At 40.2% G+C, this 18547-nt stretch overlaps 1 protein-coding gene across 1 annotated transcript; it reads left to right on the top strand.

Moving 5' to 3' along the window:
• Positions 1-13759: 13759 nt before the first annotated feature.
• Positions 13760-18222, top strand: LOC114458800 (tubulin alpha chain-like). The gene is made up of 5 exons (XM_028441185.1): positions 13760-13765; positions 14334-14556; positions 15372-15520; positions 17029-17541; positions 17797-18222. Exons 1-5 carry the CDS (start codon positions 13760-13762, stop codon positions 18202-18204), a joined length of 1299 nt encoding a protein of 432 aa, XP_028296986.1. The 3' UTR covers positions 18205-18222.
• The last annotated feature ends 325 nt before the right edge of the window (positions 18223-18547 follow it).

The following is an 18547-nucleotide window of genomic DNA, read 5'->3' as shown; positions in this document are numbered from 1 at the left end:
TCACTACTGGCTCTTGACCCTGAAAAGAAACGTCTGATCTCCAACATTTGCAGTCTGAACAGCTCTATCGGTGACAGTTTCGTTTTGGGCCCCAGGGAGTCTTGGGAGAAGGATCTAGGGACCCCATTATCTGAGGATTATTAGCAACGGGTCTTGAAGTTGGTGCACTCCTCCTCAATCTGCGTGAGGCATGGCTTCTTACAATGTAAAGTTATACATAGAGTCCATTACACTAACCTGAAACTGTCTCGGATCTACCCCAATGTAACCGACTCTTGTAATAGGTGCAAGCAATCTCCAGCTGACCACTCCCACATGTTTTTTCTGTCCCAGGCTTGACACATTTTGGTCTGATATTTTTACGTCTCTTAGTGCGGCATATAATACAGTCATTACGCCTGATCCTCTCTTAGCCCTGTTTGGTACCCCCCAGCATACAACCTCCAAAACCGTGCAGACCGTCCTTGCCTTCTCCATCCTGCTGGCCAGGCGTCTCATTTTGCTCCCTCACCCTCCATCCCACCAGAGGTGGATTAAAGAGCTCTTAATGTCAGTTAGACTGGAGAAGCTAAGATGATCCCTTAATGGCTCACTAAAGTAATTTGAAATTACTTGGAGACCTCTTGTAAATCATTATCCGTCTGATGCTAATGACTGATAAAAAAAAAATATGGAATTGTACCTTATTTGGCCCTTAAATGAGGCGTTACGTACTGAGGAAAAATGGAAAGCTGTTGCACAAGTGTGTGTGTGTGTGTGTGTGTGTGTGTGTGTGTGTGCGTAGCAGTGACTGTGTTCTCTCTCTCTCTCTCTCTCTGTGTGTGTGTGTGAAAAAATGTCCAACTCTAGAGAGTTTTCAGTGACTCATGGTGATCTGTCTGACATCAAACAGCCTCAGGAGAAAAACACTGTAGCTATGAACAATCTGAGAAGTTCTTCATACATCCATCATCTCCTGAGGCTGATACAGTAGACACATCATGATTGGATTGTAAGCTTGATTAATATGAAAGACTGTGATTTGATTTAATGTTTAGGATGTGGAGGTTTTAAAGTCGAATGAACTATTTATTTATTATCACAGTAGCATTAGGTAATATAAACAGGCATGTTATGTATGACCTTTTAAAAAAAATAGGTTAACATTAAATAAATACATTAATTTTTGATTTTACATTATATATATTCCCTTGGTTAAAAATGTTTGTAGAGATTTCTGTATATTCTAGTGGTTCCCAAACTGGGGTATGTGTACCCCGAGGACAGGGGTCTGTAACCTGTGGCTCTTTGACTCTTTTGCAATGGCTTCCTATAGCTATAAGAAAATAATGAATTGTTATTTCTTACAGAGGGTATTAATGATAAATGACATTGACACCAAATAAAATCATGTTAAAACAATTTAATAATTTAATTAACTGCCAACATACCAGATTAATAAGCATACTTGATATGGTGCATCAATCAATTAGTATTATATATATATATATATTTTTATGTGTGTGTGTGTGTGTGTTGACCGACATGATCATGTGTTATCAAATTCAGGTTATTTTTTGTAGCACTACAAATACATCAACATTTTTTAAAAATTATTATTAATAACATTATTCGATATAATTGTAACTAGAATTTTATGCACTATATTGACTTCATTGAGGGCAAGGCAAATGTATTTGTATAGCGCATTTCATACACAATGCAACTCAATGTGCTTTACATGATAAAACATTCAACTGTTTAAAATCAATAAGAACATTTAAAATAATCAGTAATCAGTAAAATCTAACCAACCATGGCATGCATCACACAATAATCAACCAATCAGAAGCAATGTAAGGCGGGTCTTGACGAGCCCTCTCTCGACACAGAGCGTACCGACTCGTCGGCATGCTTTCAGAAAGAGTTTCTAGAAGTCAGAAGCCGTTTGAGATGGAATGTAACTATCCAATTTTGTTCACTGCTTTGTATATTGCTGTGTGTGTGTGTGTGTGTGTGTGTGTGTGTGTGTGTTATAGTGTTAGTTTACTTGTCTAAAAAACTGACCCCCCTCCCCCCCAGTGCACGAACACACAGTCAGCTGTGTTAGCGACTGTCTGTCAGAAGCTCAGTGCAGATGTCTGTCTGTCCTCAGTTCTGAGTGTTAAACACTGAGAGATGTTTGAGGAAACACTGCATGTGTTTTTCTTCTCTAACTCTCTGTTGCTCCTCAGCAGAGATCTGCTGCTGTAGCTAACAGGGCTGTTTACACATTCTTAAAGAGACAGTGTCCTGAATGTGATTTACTTTAAAAACGACTTTCTGCAACTCAGAGCTGCCCTGAATGAAGCAACACTACATAATTTAATCACATTTCAGCCTTAATGAAGGAAAAAGTCAAAAGTGACACAAAATGTTGTTATTGTGCTGCTAGTGATTAATAAAAGGGTCTTTGTGGCTCCACTGACTTTGACCCATTATTGTTTTTCATGTAAAACTATTGAAAAAAATAAATGGTTTATGTTTATGTCTGAACTGTGTGAAATGAGGCGTTCAAATACTGTTTAAATTAGGATTTTATTAATATGAGTGTGTGGTGGCAAAATTGATTAATTATGTATACTCCCATGATACAGCTTCTCTAAATGAATGTCAGTTGGCCCCAGTTTAATCTCGAAGGCCAGAGCACGTCCAAACCCCCCCCCAGACATCACACACACACACATCATATACACATACATCATATACACATACACACACACACATACATCATATACACATACACACACACATACATCATATACACACACTCATCCACACACACACACACTCATCCACACACACACATCCACACACACTCATCCACACACACACACACACACACACACATCCACACACACACACACACACACACGCACACACACACACATACACCCCCCACCCCTTTGGTCTCTTCTTTTGTTGTCTGTGGAAGGAGGAAGGTGGGTGGGACGGTGGGGTATAAATGTGTGGGAAAAGGAACTTTTGGGCCCTTCTTCTTCTCCTGCTCTTCGCGCCCTTTCCCCTGGCCAGGGGAGACCAATGCTTCGTCCAACCCGCTTTGTACCTTTTCATTTAGTTTAGATTAAATCATTTTTTATTACTTCATCATCTCTCCTGTCTGGTCTTCATCATTTATCACCACAGAGTGTGTTTCCAAGTCAAAGATGAGGTAACCGTAAATTTCACCGTAACAATTGGCGTCACGAACAGGATTCATCTTCTGCTCTGGGGGGCTTCGACCGCGGACCGGTACCCGGAGAGCGGACGCGCTTAAAACCCCAAAGCCAGCTTTTAATGGTATGGGACTCCGGGTCTGCCCCGCGGTGGTCGGCTCTCGGACAGAGACTGGATCACGAACCATCGGCTGATCCTCAAACACCAATTCGGACTACGAAGGTAAAGCTGCCTTTAAATATATATATATATATATATTCACTCTGTGTTGATATACAGATAACCAGTCGAGTATTGTATTGAATTTACTATAAGTTCCCTATGCTTTTCTCCGGGCTACGGTTATTTTTGTTCAGGCATCTAGGACGGCTGGTCATTATTTACTCAGATTTTGTTCAGGCACCTCCACGGACAGCCTGTGAGGTCCTGACCATAGAATAGACAGACAACCAAAGTTTCCGAAACACCCCGGTGTCGTATACCGAGTTCACCTCTGCACTGAGACCAAAATGGATTAAAACCCCAAACCTAACCTAATCCAATAAACGGTAGTGAAGACTACAGGGAGTAAAACACTAATAATGGGGATCAAACAGACAGATGAAGACATCAGTGAGATATTATTGGATAAGTTAGCACTATTTATAGAAAATGAGTTCCTAAATATGATGAAAAATCCAATAAACAAATAGTATATGCAATGCGCATATACATTCTCGGTATGATGTGAACTCGGATCATGAAACCGGCAAGCTTTCGGTGAGTTTTACCTTTTGTTTTAATTTTTTTTTATTTTAATTTTTACACACACACACCACACACCACACACCACACACCACACACCACACACACACACACACAAAAGACAGAGCCTCCGTAGCCATAGTGTGAATAGATGTCTCTTCCGTTGGGGGGATGGCCTGTATCTCCTTTTGCCCCTTTTGTTTTAATGCAAACAGTTGCTTTTGGTGGAGGGGGAGACTGCAGGAACAACAATTACACACAGAGAAAGGGACACACACACAGAGAGAGAGAGAGAGATAGACACAGAGGAATGATTTACACATACACACATTGACTCTATCCAGGCGTAGCGCCCCTCATTGGCCAGTTTAGTGAAAGGTCACATGATTAGACACTACATACTTGTAATACGGTCTGCTATTAATACATAGATTGCCAAAACTAACAATGTTGTGGCTTCTCACAGCCTGCAGAATAGTGCAAAGCCATTGCAACACTCAAACAAACACACAGATGAATACATTATTTCATTTTATTTTATTTTAATATTACTGTTATCATCATTATCATTTTTTTATTATTTTAGTATTAGTTTCTGTTGGCTTTGCGGTTGTCCCTGAAGAAATGATATCTTCAATGAAAGCTCTTAATGAATGAAATCACCTTCAACTCTTATGTTCATGAAATGTCAACATCATACAAAGGACCAAGCTTCTACCAAGAACTCAACTCTCCCATTCAGCAAAGCAATGCTGCAACAAAATGACTCGCTCAGTCCCAAGTCAACTCTTCATCGTCTATGGAATGGGCCGCAGGCCAATGCTGGGATTAACACATCCTGCCCATCATCAAAGACTGAGAACCTGTGGGCATCGGAGTTGGTTGAACACTCCCCCACCAATGAGTTGAGGGTTGAACACCACGATTGCTGCCTGAATGATGGGCAACAACTGCAGACTGGTCACACGTCTGCTGGAACATCTACACCAAAAAGACACTGTTTCAAAAGCCACGAGGATACCAAGCCAGAAGAAGTCCACCACAGCCTTTGGTGGTAGTGCTATGTCACTTTAGCCTTGAACTTTGGCATAGGGAGGTGACAACTAGCAAATAGCCAACAAGCTTCTCCTTCGATAGGACAATACTAACCCCTCTATCTTCTGACTGTGCACTAGATTATTTTGTTTTCAATTATTCTCTCACACGCAGACAGACCAGACATATAGTCACACACTCACGTTCATAACTATGAGCTGAAACACAGGACCACCATAACTTCACACAGAAAACACATTTATTTGCACTGCTTTTGCCTTTATGAGAAAGACAAACAAAAGGGAGGAAAATAGTTACTAATGGTTTTGTTTTTGTTTGCTTATCTTTCCTTTTATTTTCTTGTTGAGGGGAGGCCCCCCACAATGCAAGATATGGTTACATCCGTTGAAGAAAGAGCCCTCTGTTGCCTCAGCTTTTGGAGCTGAAGTTTTTTATTTTTTATTCTTTTATTGGCCATGATTCTTTGAGCTCACACTTTTTTCTTCTTTGTTATTTCTGAACGATTCTTCTTTTACTCCTTTGTTTTTACTCAATTTCAGGAAAATTGAGACAGACATTGAGGACTGCAGCCTCAACCAAGTTTACATTTTGACATTTTTGACCGATACCCTCGTAAACAATCTGTACCTTACCCTTTTGAAGCTGCATGCGACAGACAGCCTAGTTAAACATTCATCGTTGTCATTTTGCGCGCCTCCTCCATACCGCGTCGGACTGTCTTGCCGGCCCGAAGCCACTCGACAGCAGGGGAGGTACCAAATTTTTCTACCAAATTTTTCCCGAGAAAACTGTCCCATTAGTTGCTATGAGTACCATTGTCTCTGCTGTACTGTGCGGTTGAAATTTGGGTGTTCCAGTCCGCGGGTCTGTTCTTTATCGGTTACGTGCTCTGGCAGATATCTGAAGTGTGTATGAGTCTCTGGCTTCGTTCCTGATGTTGTTTTGTTGACGTTTTGGGAATATTAGCTGTTGAGGGGTTTAACTCCGGCATGTCGGCGTATTTGTTCTTTTAAAGAGCATTACTGATATTAGCTGTTGAGGGGTGTGTTTGTCTCCGGCGTGTCGGCGTACTTGTTCTTTTAAGAGCATCTACTGATTTTAGCTGTTGAGAGCGCAGTCGTTGTTTCCTCAAAAGGTAGCGGCTGTATGGTGTGTGTGGGTGTGCTTGTCTCTAGCCTACGGCTATTGAGAGGTGTGTTTGTCTCCGGCGTGTCGGCGTATTTGTTCTTTTAAGAGCATCTACTGATTTTAGCTGTTGAGAGAGCGCAGGCGTTGTTTCCTTAAAAGGTAGCGGCTGTATGGTGTGTGTGGGTGTGCTTGTCTCTAGCCTACGGCTATTGAGAGGTCTGTTTGTCTCCGGCGGTCGGCGTACTTGTTCTTTTAAGAGCACCTACTGATTTTAGCTGTTGAGAGCGCAGTCGTTGTTTCCTCAAAAGGTAGCGGCTGTATGGTGTGTGTGGGTGTGCTTGTCTCTAGCCTACGGTTATTGAGAGGTCTCCCCGCGTATCGGGAAGGAGTATTTAATAGGAGGGATTATTGTTTTATTTTATTTCTTCCTTCTCGGTGACTCGGGTGGAGAGGTTTGTGGTTTACCGCTCGGCGGTCTGTCTGATCAGCAGTTATTGAGATATTGTCGGAGCGCGTAAGATGGGTAAAGTACATAGCGTGGTACCGGCTAGAGATGCTGTGGACTGGGACACCCCGTTAATACAACAAATGAAAACTAAATATGGACCAAAATCATGCGTTAAACTTGAGGTTTGGGTCGGGTCTTTTGGCTTCCCGTCTCGAGAATCATTAAGTGAGCGACAACTGGGCCATTTAGTTTACCAGGTTTTAAAGGTTATTTTTTCTGGGTGTTTAAAAACACCAAACGACATTTTTAATATATAATACCACTTTCAGTGGAATGACTGGCTTTGACCTTGACTGACCTTACTGTTCATGTTCAGTGTCCATGTTTTTTGTTGTTGTTGTATGCGTATACTCGTTGTTGTGTACACTTGTCTATGTCTTCGTCTTAGTTGTTGTTATTGTGTTGTTTTTTTTACTCAAAGGAGACGAATCAAATCCAACTAAAGGAAAGGGATATTTTAAATGATTCATTTAAGTCTTAATGTTTTCCTCTCTTTCTGTTTCTGAGTGTTTCCGAACAGACAATGCCACCGCCTTTTCGACTCCGATCCTGCCTCCTTCAGCCGTCATGCCTGGTCACTGCTTCTTTGATGAAGGATGAGAATTAAAGGGAAGTATTGTCCATAACTATAACTGGGAAGCAAAGGGGAAATAGATTGAAATAGACACGTGACAATATGACATATTGTGGATGTTCTAACATAATATCTATTCCAGAGACTACAGAGACTTCCAATCCAACTGCAAAAGTGGGGACAGATCTTCAAATTTCCAAAAGGAGCGTACAGTTGACCCTGGCTTTGACCTTTATGGCTGAGGAGGAGGAGGTCGAGGAGGCTGGAGGGCACAAAAGCAGGTGGACACAAGAGAGAGGAAAACGGAGACACATCCAAAATGATCAGATAAGTGAATTTCCAATGCTATTTATCATATGGTTTTAAGAATCCAAATGCATTCTTCTACGTCCCTCTGATTTTGATAAATCATAGGAAAATGATATACCTCAAAACCCTCTAACCATTTTCTTCCCCCACCAGCATTTAGCGTGCAAGACACTTTCACTGGGTTCAGACATTTTTAAGAGTAAAATAAAAGTTCTCAACATTGGGTTGGTGGCCCAATCTGGGTCGCCTGAGATTTAAAGAGGGTCCTCCTGAAATTCTTAATAATTGATAGATATAAATGAGATAGTTTAAAGTTAAGTAACTTCCGAGCATTTAAGGAAGCTCTCCAAACCGTGCTATGGCTTGTCACTCCTAAGAATGGGATAAATGCAGAGAGCAAAAGACAATATGATTGTTCGACTCAACTTAACTTTAATTCTGTCTAACCTTAAAAGGGCCAATAATCTTGCTTAACTCTGGTTCAGACACAGAATAGGAGACACTTTTGCCACCAATTTAGAAACGAATGAACTGACAAATTCAGCTCTATAAAAAAACTAGGTTATGTTATTAGGTGTGGAGTGTTAACATTATTTAGAATAAATAAAGGATAGAATAAGATTTCTCCTTCATAAATAAGAGATAGCAAAGAAAAATAAAACCCGATACAAACAATTTAAATAAATAACATTTATTTATTTGGTTAAACTTATTTGGCTTTCTCACATCTCCATGTCTCCCAATTGTATGCATTCATCTTGAGAAGACATGTAGTCACGCTCCACACTTTCCGTCTGACTTGCATGTCCTTCTCTGTCCGAACTCTCCGCCTTTGTCACTCCAGCCGATCGCCGCAGATGGCAGGCCTCAGACTGCCACCAGGTAGGTGGGATTTGGTATGGTCCCAATTCAAAACCTTGTTTACCAACTGCTCTTTTTCCTGCTTATGCAAAATTGACACACGGTCAGGCCCATGTGTCAAAGGGTGGTATGGTATCTGCTGTTCAGACAGTATGGTACACAAAGGGATTTTCTTCCTTTGCAGCCGAGTTTTGTCAGAAATGTATGATCTGTGCTAAAAACAATCCAGGTAGAAAGAAGCCATTAACTAGCTAGACAGCTCACCCACCGCCATCCATGCCTAAGCACTGTTTGATCATCATAGACATGTTTTCCAAATGGATTGAGGCCTTTCCAACCAAACATCAGACAGCCACGGCAGTAGCCAAAGCACTGCTAACAGACATCATTCCTAGGTGGGGCATTCCATACAAAATTTATTCTGATAACGGCACACATTTTGTCAGCCAGGTGATAACAGAGTTAGGGCTGAGATTAGACATGGATCTTAGAAAACACTGCAGCTATCACCCTGAGTCCGCTGGGGCCGTAGAAAGAGCTAACGGTACTCTGAAAAACAGGTTAAACAAGTGCATGGAGGACTGAACTGGATCAAAGCTTTACCGCTTGTCCTCCTTCAGATGAGACAACAGGTCCATCCGAAATCTAAACATTCACCCTTTGAAATCCTTTTTGGGCGGCCACCCAATGTGGGTCTATCCCCCTCTGTTTCGTCCTGGGCTGAGACAGCTCTCCAGACGACAGTTTGATAAAATACTGTGCACAACTGTCCACGATTCTTACTCTCAACAGGTCCAGAGTACGAGCGGCCCTCCCACTGACTACCACCGAGAACCTCCATGACATTCTTCCAGGTGACTTTGTGATCATGCACAACGCGAGACGGCTGTGAAGGTCGCAGAGCGAGCCACGTGGATTCACGCATCACACTGCAGGAAGGTGCCAACACCAGCCGAACCTGCCCTCGAGACGACTGGCCTAGCGGAGGCACAGCCGACATCACAACCGATCGAGGAACCGCTGTAAAGAGGCACACATCCAGGAGCAGTGCCTTGACGAGCCTTTTGTTTGCCTTGAAGGTTGCAAACGAAAGGAAAAGACCTCGGGGAGTCACAGAGCTGACTCTGGATACGAGGCATATGGCCTGTTGAAATATCAGAAATCCTGCTTTGAGGACGTCGTGGGAGAAATACCGATCGCAAGCCTTTCCCGGTCACCATTGTTTGAGCCAAAGTTACACTAACTTTGTTTAATTAAGTTTTATGAGTTTGGACTGTGCTTTGCTAAGGTTAAACATTTTACTAATTAATTTTGCTTCTTTTTTTGTGTTGGACTTTGTCCAAAAAGGGTGGATTGTGGTGGCAAAATTGATTAATTATGTATACTCCCATGATACAGCTTCTCTAAATGAATGTCAGTTGGCCCCAGTTTAATCTCGAAGGCCAGAGCACGTCCAAACCCCCCCCCAGACATCACACACACACACATCATATACACATACATCATATACACATACACACACACACATACATCATATACACATACACACACATACATCATATACACACACTCATCCACACACACACACACTCATCCACACACACACACACTCATCCACACACACACATCCACACACACTCATCCACACACACACACACACACACTCATCCACACACACACACACACACGCACACATACACACACACACACACACATCTAACTTTCACTGACCAACCCCCCACCCCTTTGGTCTCTTCTTTTGTTGTCTGTGGAAGGAGGAAGGTGGGTGGGACGGTGGGGTATAAATGTGTGGGAAAAGGAACTTTTGGGCCCTTCTTCTTCTCCTGCTCTTCGCGCCCTTTCCCCTGGCCAGGGGAGACCAATGCTTCGTCCAACCCGCTTTGTACCTTTTCATTTAGTTTAGATTAAATCATTTTTTATTACTTCATCATCTCTCCTGTCTGGTCTTCATCATTTATCACCACAGAGTGTGTTTCCAAGTCAAAGATGAGGTAACCGTAAATTTCACCGTAACAAGTGTTACCTCAATAACAAATAGAAATCACTAGACAGATATGCTGCCTTGTTATGTAGCAAGTGTTGCTAATGCTACACTACTTAAGTTAAACAAAGTAAAAAGACTGTGTGTGACTATAAGAACATGTCAGCCCTTTTGTTTGATGTTAGTTGTACTTGGAACCAGTTTGATAAATTGCTTACATACAATTTTAAAAAAAATATTTGAACATTACCTTGTCTTAAATGATCTTTTATTCTTTTTTTCATTAGGGTCGATGATTTTAAGTAAGTGTTTGTGTGTGTGTTTGTGCTAGACATTAACTTATATTATTTAAAACTCTTATTCAGCTACTACCAGTGTTATGAACACTGGTAGTAGCTGAATTGCACTTGTAGGTTATGTCAGCATAAATACATAGTAAATGAAACAAATGCCTTGTCTAATCTAATGTTCATTTGAACTGTTCTTATGATTATTTTTGTATGTAATAGTGTTTTCTATGGACCTTGAATCTGCTGCTAAGACATTCATTCAATCAAAAATCTCTTGATGTTTTAATGGTTTTTTTTTTTTACATGATTTGCTTTTTAATGACCTCCTTTCTGTTGCAGACAAGGAGAGCTGAGGGGTATTCCATAAAGCGGGTTATGTTCAAACTCTGAGTATGTTCAGGCTCAAATGAGGGAAACTCTGAGTATCCCATTCCAAAAAGCGAGGTATGTTCTTCTCTGAGTATGTTACCATGGCAACATTGTCCGTGAACTAAACCTGGTCGATGGCAGGTTTTATCAAAGAAACCCTGGGTTTTTACCTGGCTCCGCCCACCTGAACACCGTTTCTTAACACTTTAATGAACCTTAACACTTTTCTCTGAAACACATTAGTAACATCACACACCACAGACGTGTTCACATAATTACTAATGTTGTGTTGCTTTACGACTTTTTTTTTTTTTTTTTTGTGCAAATGGTAGTTTTCTTTCTAACATTGTAGATGTAGATCATTAAGTGAAAGTCACTGAGAGGTTGATCTGCATTAAAACATTTACTGACATCAGTAAAGTTCTCTGGATAAAGTTCATCAGCAAAGTTCTCTGGATAAAGTTCATCAGTAAAGTTCTCTGGATAAAAACCTGTGGATAATATAAAGGAGGAGATGATCATTTAAATAAATCAACTTTTAAGGCTCGATTGTTGTTTTATATTGTTATACAGTTAAGTCTGTAGAGCATACATCTTTAAAGGTATGATGATGTATGCTCTACAGACTTAACTTTTTTTTAACTTGTTATTATTTTCATTTAATTATTTTTAATTTTATTTGTATGTACTGTGTGTGTGTGTGCGTGTGTGTACACATGCACTAAATCTGACGTAATAACCAGTACGTAGTTGCGTGTAATGTGTACATTATTGGAACGCAACGACGTACTGGTTATGACGTCAGACTTAGTGCGTTTAGTTCACAGTACACGGTGTCGAAACGCAGAGTGAAAGTTCTCTCTGACACTACAACTTCTCTCCAAAGCCTGAGCATTTAAAAAGAAATTTCTGTAAAAAAAATCTGTAAAATTTACGGGTAAAAACTGTGAAACCATGCCAGTAAAAAACTATAAATATAAATAATGGGTTTTTACTGTTTATATAACATTAAAATCATAGTAAACTCGTTAATCATGAAAAAACTGTAATGATTACATTTCTTCTCTTTAAAATATACATTTCGTCTCTCTTGCACCGTTTTTTTAACTGAAAAAAATACGTATAACATATTGCACTCGAGTACTGTATTTTGCAATTATTTTTTAAATTACATCTAAAAGTTAATGTGAAAGTGCAACAAGACACAACAGTAAAAATATGCAATTACTATTAATATATATTAACTTTAAATAATATCGATTATATATTATTAAAACTAATTTAGTGATTTTAAAGAAAAGTCATATTGAATTTAAAAACCTCTTTTTCAAAGGAGTCCTGCAGTCTTAAAACATGATTTTTAAAAGCATCTCAAATGTAACAACAATGCTAAAAGATTAAACAAGTTTCCACAGTTAACGCGGCTGAATTTGAACTGGCCAATCAGTGCACTGCTTCTGTCTCCGGTTCCGCTACCGACACGGTCAGCCTCCCGCGCATGCGCTGATTGTGATTACAGCGCGAGTGAGTGGAGTCGGCTGGAGTGACCCGTTCCCGTTGGACATGGACATGGACATGGACATGGACATGGACATGGACATGGACATCCTATCCTGACGCTGCAGTTTGAAGTCCATGGTTGTAACCGAGAGCTTCTTCACCTGCCGTCTTTAGTTTCCTGGTGAGTAACTCAGTACACATCTTTGAAGACGCTACACTGTAGTCCGTAAACCTTATGTAATGACATTTAGCTGCGCGTTTATGGGTATACAATTCTTATAACAACGTGGGAAAGCCTATTAATTCAAGTTGGCATTGTTTTAGAAGATACATTTGTGTTCTTCTTTAGTCAGGAGTCATAAGAAAGCGTTTTGCACTACTCTGTAACACAGTGTAGGTTTTCCCGCCGAGCGCCAAGCTAAAGCGGGGCCGTCTATGTGCTGAAGCCCGAAGCTAACCAGGTTGCTTATGTTTGGATGCCACGTTATAGGTTGACAAAATGTATTCTTGTACTATATGTGGAGAAAGCGTCCAGTCTGTGAAAGCATATGTGTTACACTGTAGATTGCACCGCAATGAACCCCGACTTATTTTCAAATCGATTGGGACCAGTTGTAAGCAAGTGTTTTCTGGATATACAGCTTTAAAGTCACATTTCTATCGTCACCATAACAGGACGCCAACAACTACTCACCTGCCTTATTGTCTGTGGTAGTTTACACCAACAAACCTATATACTCATTGTTGAGTTTGTAGTGCATAGTGTGTTAGGATGTGATTTGGGACACACCCGATATTACTTATTTAAATGTCCAACCCGAAATCCCCTTTTAAGTATATTCTCTTCATTTCTTTATTCTTAGGTTCCTCCTGCTTTGCTGCTGAAACATATATGTTGAGCATGTTATTGAGTGTTTCAGCATTTTTTTACGTTATGTTTGTCATTTAAATGACTCCAGGTCTGATATTTAAAATACATTTTTTGATTGAGAATTGTTCCTACAAGTCATGATTGATTTGTGACATGTATCAATTCTGAAATTCTGTTTGTTTAGAACCTCAAAGATAAAAAAATAAATAAATAAAGAACAAGTATTAAAACATTTTAATTTGGTTTATTGTGGTTTTTACAAATTGATAGAAGGATACTGAGTTTAGAACTACCAGGTAGGAGGACTAGAGGAAGACCAAAGAGGAGGTTAATAGATGTGGTAAAAGAGGACATGAAGGTAGTTGGTGTCAGAGAAAAAGATACAGTAGACAGGTCTAGATGGAAGAAACTGATTTACTGTGGAGACCCCTGAAGGGAAAAGACCAAAGAAGAAGTGGTTTTTACAAAAAAAAAAAAAAATCTGACTGTTAATTTTCCATTCAAAAACTGTCATGTCATGGCAAAAAGCTTATTTTATACGGTATTTTCATATACATTTTTAAGTAAAACTGTAAAATATATATTGATACACCTTGTTTTTTACAGCAACATATGGAATAAATAACATTTGTTAATCGTAAAAACAACAGCCATAATACATTTATTTTCTGTAAATGGAGAAAATATTATACCGTAATTTTACGGTATATTTTCGGCAACCGCAGCTGCCAGGAATTTACCGTAAAATCAACATTTTTTTTTTTTTACAGTAAAACAATGGTAAGACAGGATTTCATTGTCTTCATCTGCTTTATATTCATAATTGAACAAATGATTAGATTTTGCAATAAACAAATTAGCATATGACCAACTGATGTCATGATTAAGTGGTGCCAGGATCCTGATATATTGTTTTCTCTCTGCAGCGTGAGTGTATTTCTATTCATGTGGGCCAAGCTGGAGTCCAGATCGGTAATTCCTGCTGGGAACTTTTCTGTCTGGAGCATGGGATTCAGCCAAACGGACAGGTGCTTTCAAACCAGGAATCTGGAGGAGGAGACGACTCCTTCAACACCTTCTTCAGTGAAACTGGGACAGGGAAACGTGTCCCCAGAGCGCTTTATGTAGACCTGGAGCCTACTGTCATCGGTTTGTAATCATATCATTACTCATTATTATATGATTATATCAGAACTATGACTAACAAACTTATAACTATACACAGAATACTTCTTTATACTGGAATCACTGTGAACACATTATCATTTCTTTTAAATATCAAGACAAAACAATGCAATTCTGTGATACAACAAACCCATTGAAAAAATATACAACCTATTTTAAAATTACAATAATACACTATAATACAACATAACACTTACAGGTATAGTGCAAATGTCTCAAGAAACAATAACAACAATGGTGCAAAAATCCAAAAACAATGTAAAACAGTGCAATCAAAAGTTAAAATACAGTATATACAGTTTCAGTACAAGGACATTTCTACTTTCCTGTTTGATTTTAGGTTTTGTGTTACTGACTAATCAAATCAAAGAACACAATGTGCAAACAACATAATATAATTACTGTATATAGAATAGAACAAGAATTAGAATAAAATAAATAGAAATATGAGCAGAAGATTAACATATAAAGTTACAGATTTTTAGTATTAATATTCAATTAGGAGAAAACATGTACAGTGATTGTAAAAGGTGTGTTTCACGTTCATTAAACCTTTTTAAATTATCATTTAAAAAAAAAAGAAATGTGGTGCTATTTGGCCCCCTTCCAGCAGATGGCGCCCTGGGCCTGTGACTAAACATCAGGAAAACTGCACCAATTAAATAAGTCATGTTTTTTTAAAAAAAAAAACGTCGATGGATTGAAGATTATTCTGAATTGTGTATTTCATTAGATTATTTTGAAACTACATAACTTTACTGCTTTGAGTTTCTCTATAGATGAAGTGCGAACAGGAACGTACCGTCAGCTGTTTCATCCAGATCAGCTTATCACAGGAAAAGAGGATGCTGCCAACAACTATGCCCGAGGACACTACACCATTGGGAAAGAGATCATAGAACTTGTTATGGATAGGACTCGTAAAATGGTACATCTAAAAGAAATGAAAGTTGCAGGAAATAAAACCTAATCTTAAAACTAATAAGGATTTTATTGCTTTTTTTTTTACAGGCGGATCAGTGCACTGGCCTGCAGGGATTTCTCATTTGGGTTTTCCCTAACCAGAAACCCTGGATGACCAGCCAGGTCCGCAAACTCATCAGAGTCCGCGATGCTGCCTTCAGGTCTGGTGACAGGGCCCTATACAGCATTGCCCGAGCCGACCTGAAAAGAGGAATCAAGGAAGCCAAAGCGGACTACAAGAGGAGGATTGAGTACCATCTGTCCAGCAACAACCCACGGCAGGTGTGGCAGGGGCTACAGAACATCACAGACTACAGGGGCTGTGATGTACCAACAGTGGATGGAAGTGCTTCACTGGCAGAGGAGCTCAACTACTTCTTTGCTCGTTTTGAGACCCCACGGCACTCACCAGCCTCAGCCCCGCCCCCACCAGGTTCCAGCACCTCTTCACTCACTATTGAGGAGCGTGACGTCAGAAGGGTGCTCCTGGCAGTGAACCCCAGGAAGGCTGCTGGTCCAGATGGAGTACCTGGCAAGGTGCTCAGAGCATGTGCCCACCAGCTCACGCCCATCTTCAATAGGATTTTCAATCTCTCCCTGAACCAAGCAGTCATCGCCTCCTGTCAGCCACAATGATTACCGTCCAGTGGCCCTAACAACTATAGTGATGAAATGCTTTGAGAGACTGGTTCTACACGGTGTCGAAACGCAGAGTAAAAGTTCTCTCTGACACTACAACTTCTCTCCAAAGCCTGAGCATTTAAAAAGAAAGATAAACAATGGTAAGACAGGATTTCATTGTCTTCATCTGCTTTATATTCATAATTGAACAAATGATTAGATTTTGCAATAAACAAATTAGCATATGACCAACTGATGTCATGATTAAGTGATGCCAGGATCCTGATATATTGTTTTCTCTCTGCAGCGTGAGATTATTTCTATTCATGTGGGCCAAGCTGGAGTCCAGATCGGTAATTCCTGCTGGGAACTTTTCTGTCTGGAGCATGGGATTCAGCCAAACGGACAGGTGCTTTCTAACCAGGAATCTGGAGGCGGAGACGACTCCTTCAACACCTTCTTCAGCGAAACTGAGACAGGGAAACGTGTCCCCAGAGTGCTTTATGTAGACCTGGAGCCTACTGTCATCGGTTTGTAATCATATCATTACTCATTATTATATGATTATATCAGAACTATGACTAACAAACTTATAACTATACACAGAATACTTCTTTATACTGGAATCACTGTGAACACATTATCATTTCTTTTAAATATCAAGACAAAACAATGCAATTCTGTGATACAACAAACCCATTGAAAAAATATACAACCTATTTTAAAATTTAAAATGACAATAATACACTATAATACAACATAACACTTACAGGTATAGTGCAAATAAAGGAAATAATAAAATAAAACCTAATCTTAAAACTAATAAGGATTTTATTGCTTTTTTTTTTACAGGCGGATCAGTGCACTGGCCTGCAGGGATTTCTCATCTACCACTCCTTTGGTGGAGGCACTGGCTCTGGTTTCACCTCCTTGATGATGGAGAGGCTGTCTGTTGACTATGGTAAAAAGGCCAAGCTTGAGTTTGCTGTCTACCCATCACCCCAGATTTCCACTGCTGTAGTTGAGCCTTACAACTCCATCCTGACCACCCACACCACCTTGGAGCACTCAGACTGTGCCTTCATGGTGGACAACGAGGCCATCTACGACATCTGCCAGAGGAACCTTGATATTGAGCACCCTTCATACCCTAATCTTAACCGTCTCATGAGCCAGACCATCTCATCAATCACATCTTCTCTTCGTTTTGATGGAGCTCTGAATGTTGATCTGACAGAGTTTCAGACCAACTTGGTGCCTTACCCTCGTATCCACTTCCCAATGGCCACCTATGCCCCGGTCATCTCTGCTGAGAAAGCCTACCATGAGCAGCTGTCTGTGTCTGAAATCACAAATGCCTGCTTCGTATGGCAAGCCCTTTTAACTTTAATAAGTCTGGCGGACATGGAGAAATTTAGTTTTCACTAGTGGAAATTACATTTGAACATGTTCAAATGTAATTGTGACATGTTGAAATGTTAATTCAAGATATCTGTAAAGCCATTTTACAGATATTTCAACATGTCAAAATGTCATTTCGACATGTAGAAACTGAATTACAGATATCTGCAATTACATTTTTACATGTAACAATTGATATCAGATATCAGCAATTGAATTTCAGATAACTTATTAAATGTTAAAAGGGCTTGCCATATCAACGCTGCCATTGCAGCCATTAAGACCAAACGCTCCATCCAGTTTGTGGACTGGTGCCCCACTGGCTTCAAGGTGGGCATCAACTACCAGCCTCCCTCTGTGGTTCCTGGAGGAGACCTGGCCAAAGTGCAGAGGGCCGTTTGCATGCTGAGCAACACCACTGCCATCTCTGAGGTCTGGGCCAGACTAAACCACAAGTTTGACCTCATGTACGCCAAGAGAGCCTTTGTCCACTGGTATGTTGGAGAGGGAATGGAGGAGGGAGAATTCTCAGAGGCCAGAGAGGACATGGCTGCCCTGGAGAAAGATTATGAAGAAGTTGGCGCTGATAGTGTGGAATATGAAGGAGAGGAAGGAGAAGAATATTAAAGGGCTTGATGTAACTGCACACCCCAAAAGTTTGTCATCAGTCATTGTTCCACCAACTGTTTGCGCTGCAGTGATGAATTCAAACTAATAATAATATATAAATAAATATATATATATATATATATATATTAATAAATTAAGAACATTTAAACAGTAAATTAACTTACTTTAGAACAGATGATGCACACATGGTAGCTCTGTCAGAACAGGACATGGAACAATGTGCAACACTGAAAGAGGCACGTGTAGAAACACGGAACAAACATTAGTTCCCCCCAGTCTTCCCAACACAGCCGCCCCCAATTGTCAGTCAGGATAATTGTCCATCCCCGGGAAGACTGCC

The sequence above is a fragment of the Gouania willdenowi genome, unplaced genomic scaffold, assembly GCF_900634775.1.
Source record: "Gouania willdenowi unplaced genomic scaffold, fGouWil2.1 scaffold_188_arrow_ctg1, whole genome shotgun sequence".
NCBI lineage: Eukaryota > Metazoa > Chordata > Actinopteri > Blenniiformes > Gobiesocidae > Gouania > Gouania willdenowi.
The sequence above is the reverse complement of the archived record's forward strand: the minus strand, read 5'-3'. Positions and strand labels throughout refer to the sequence as shown.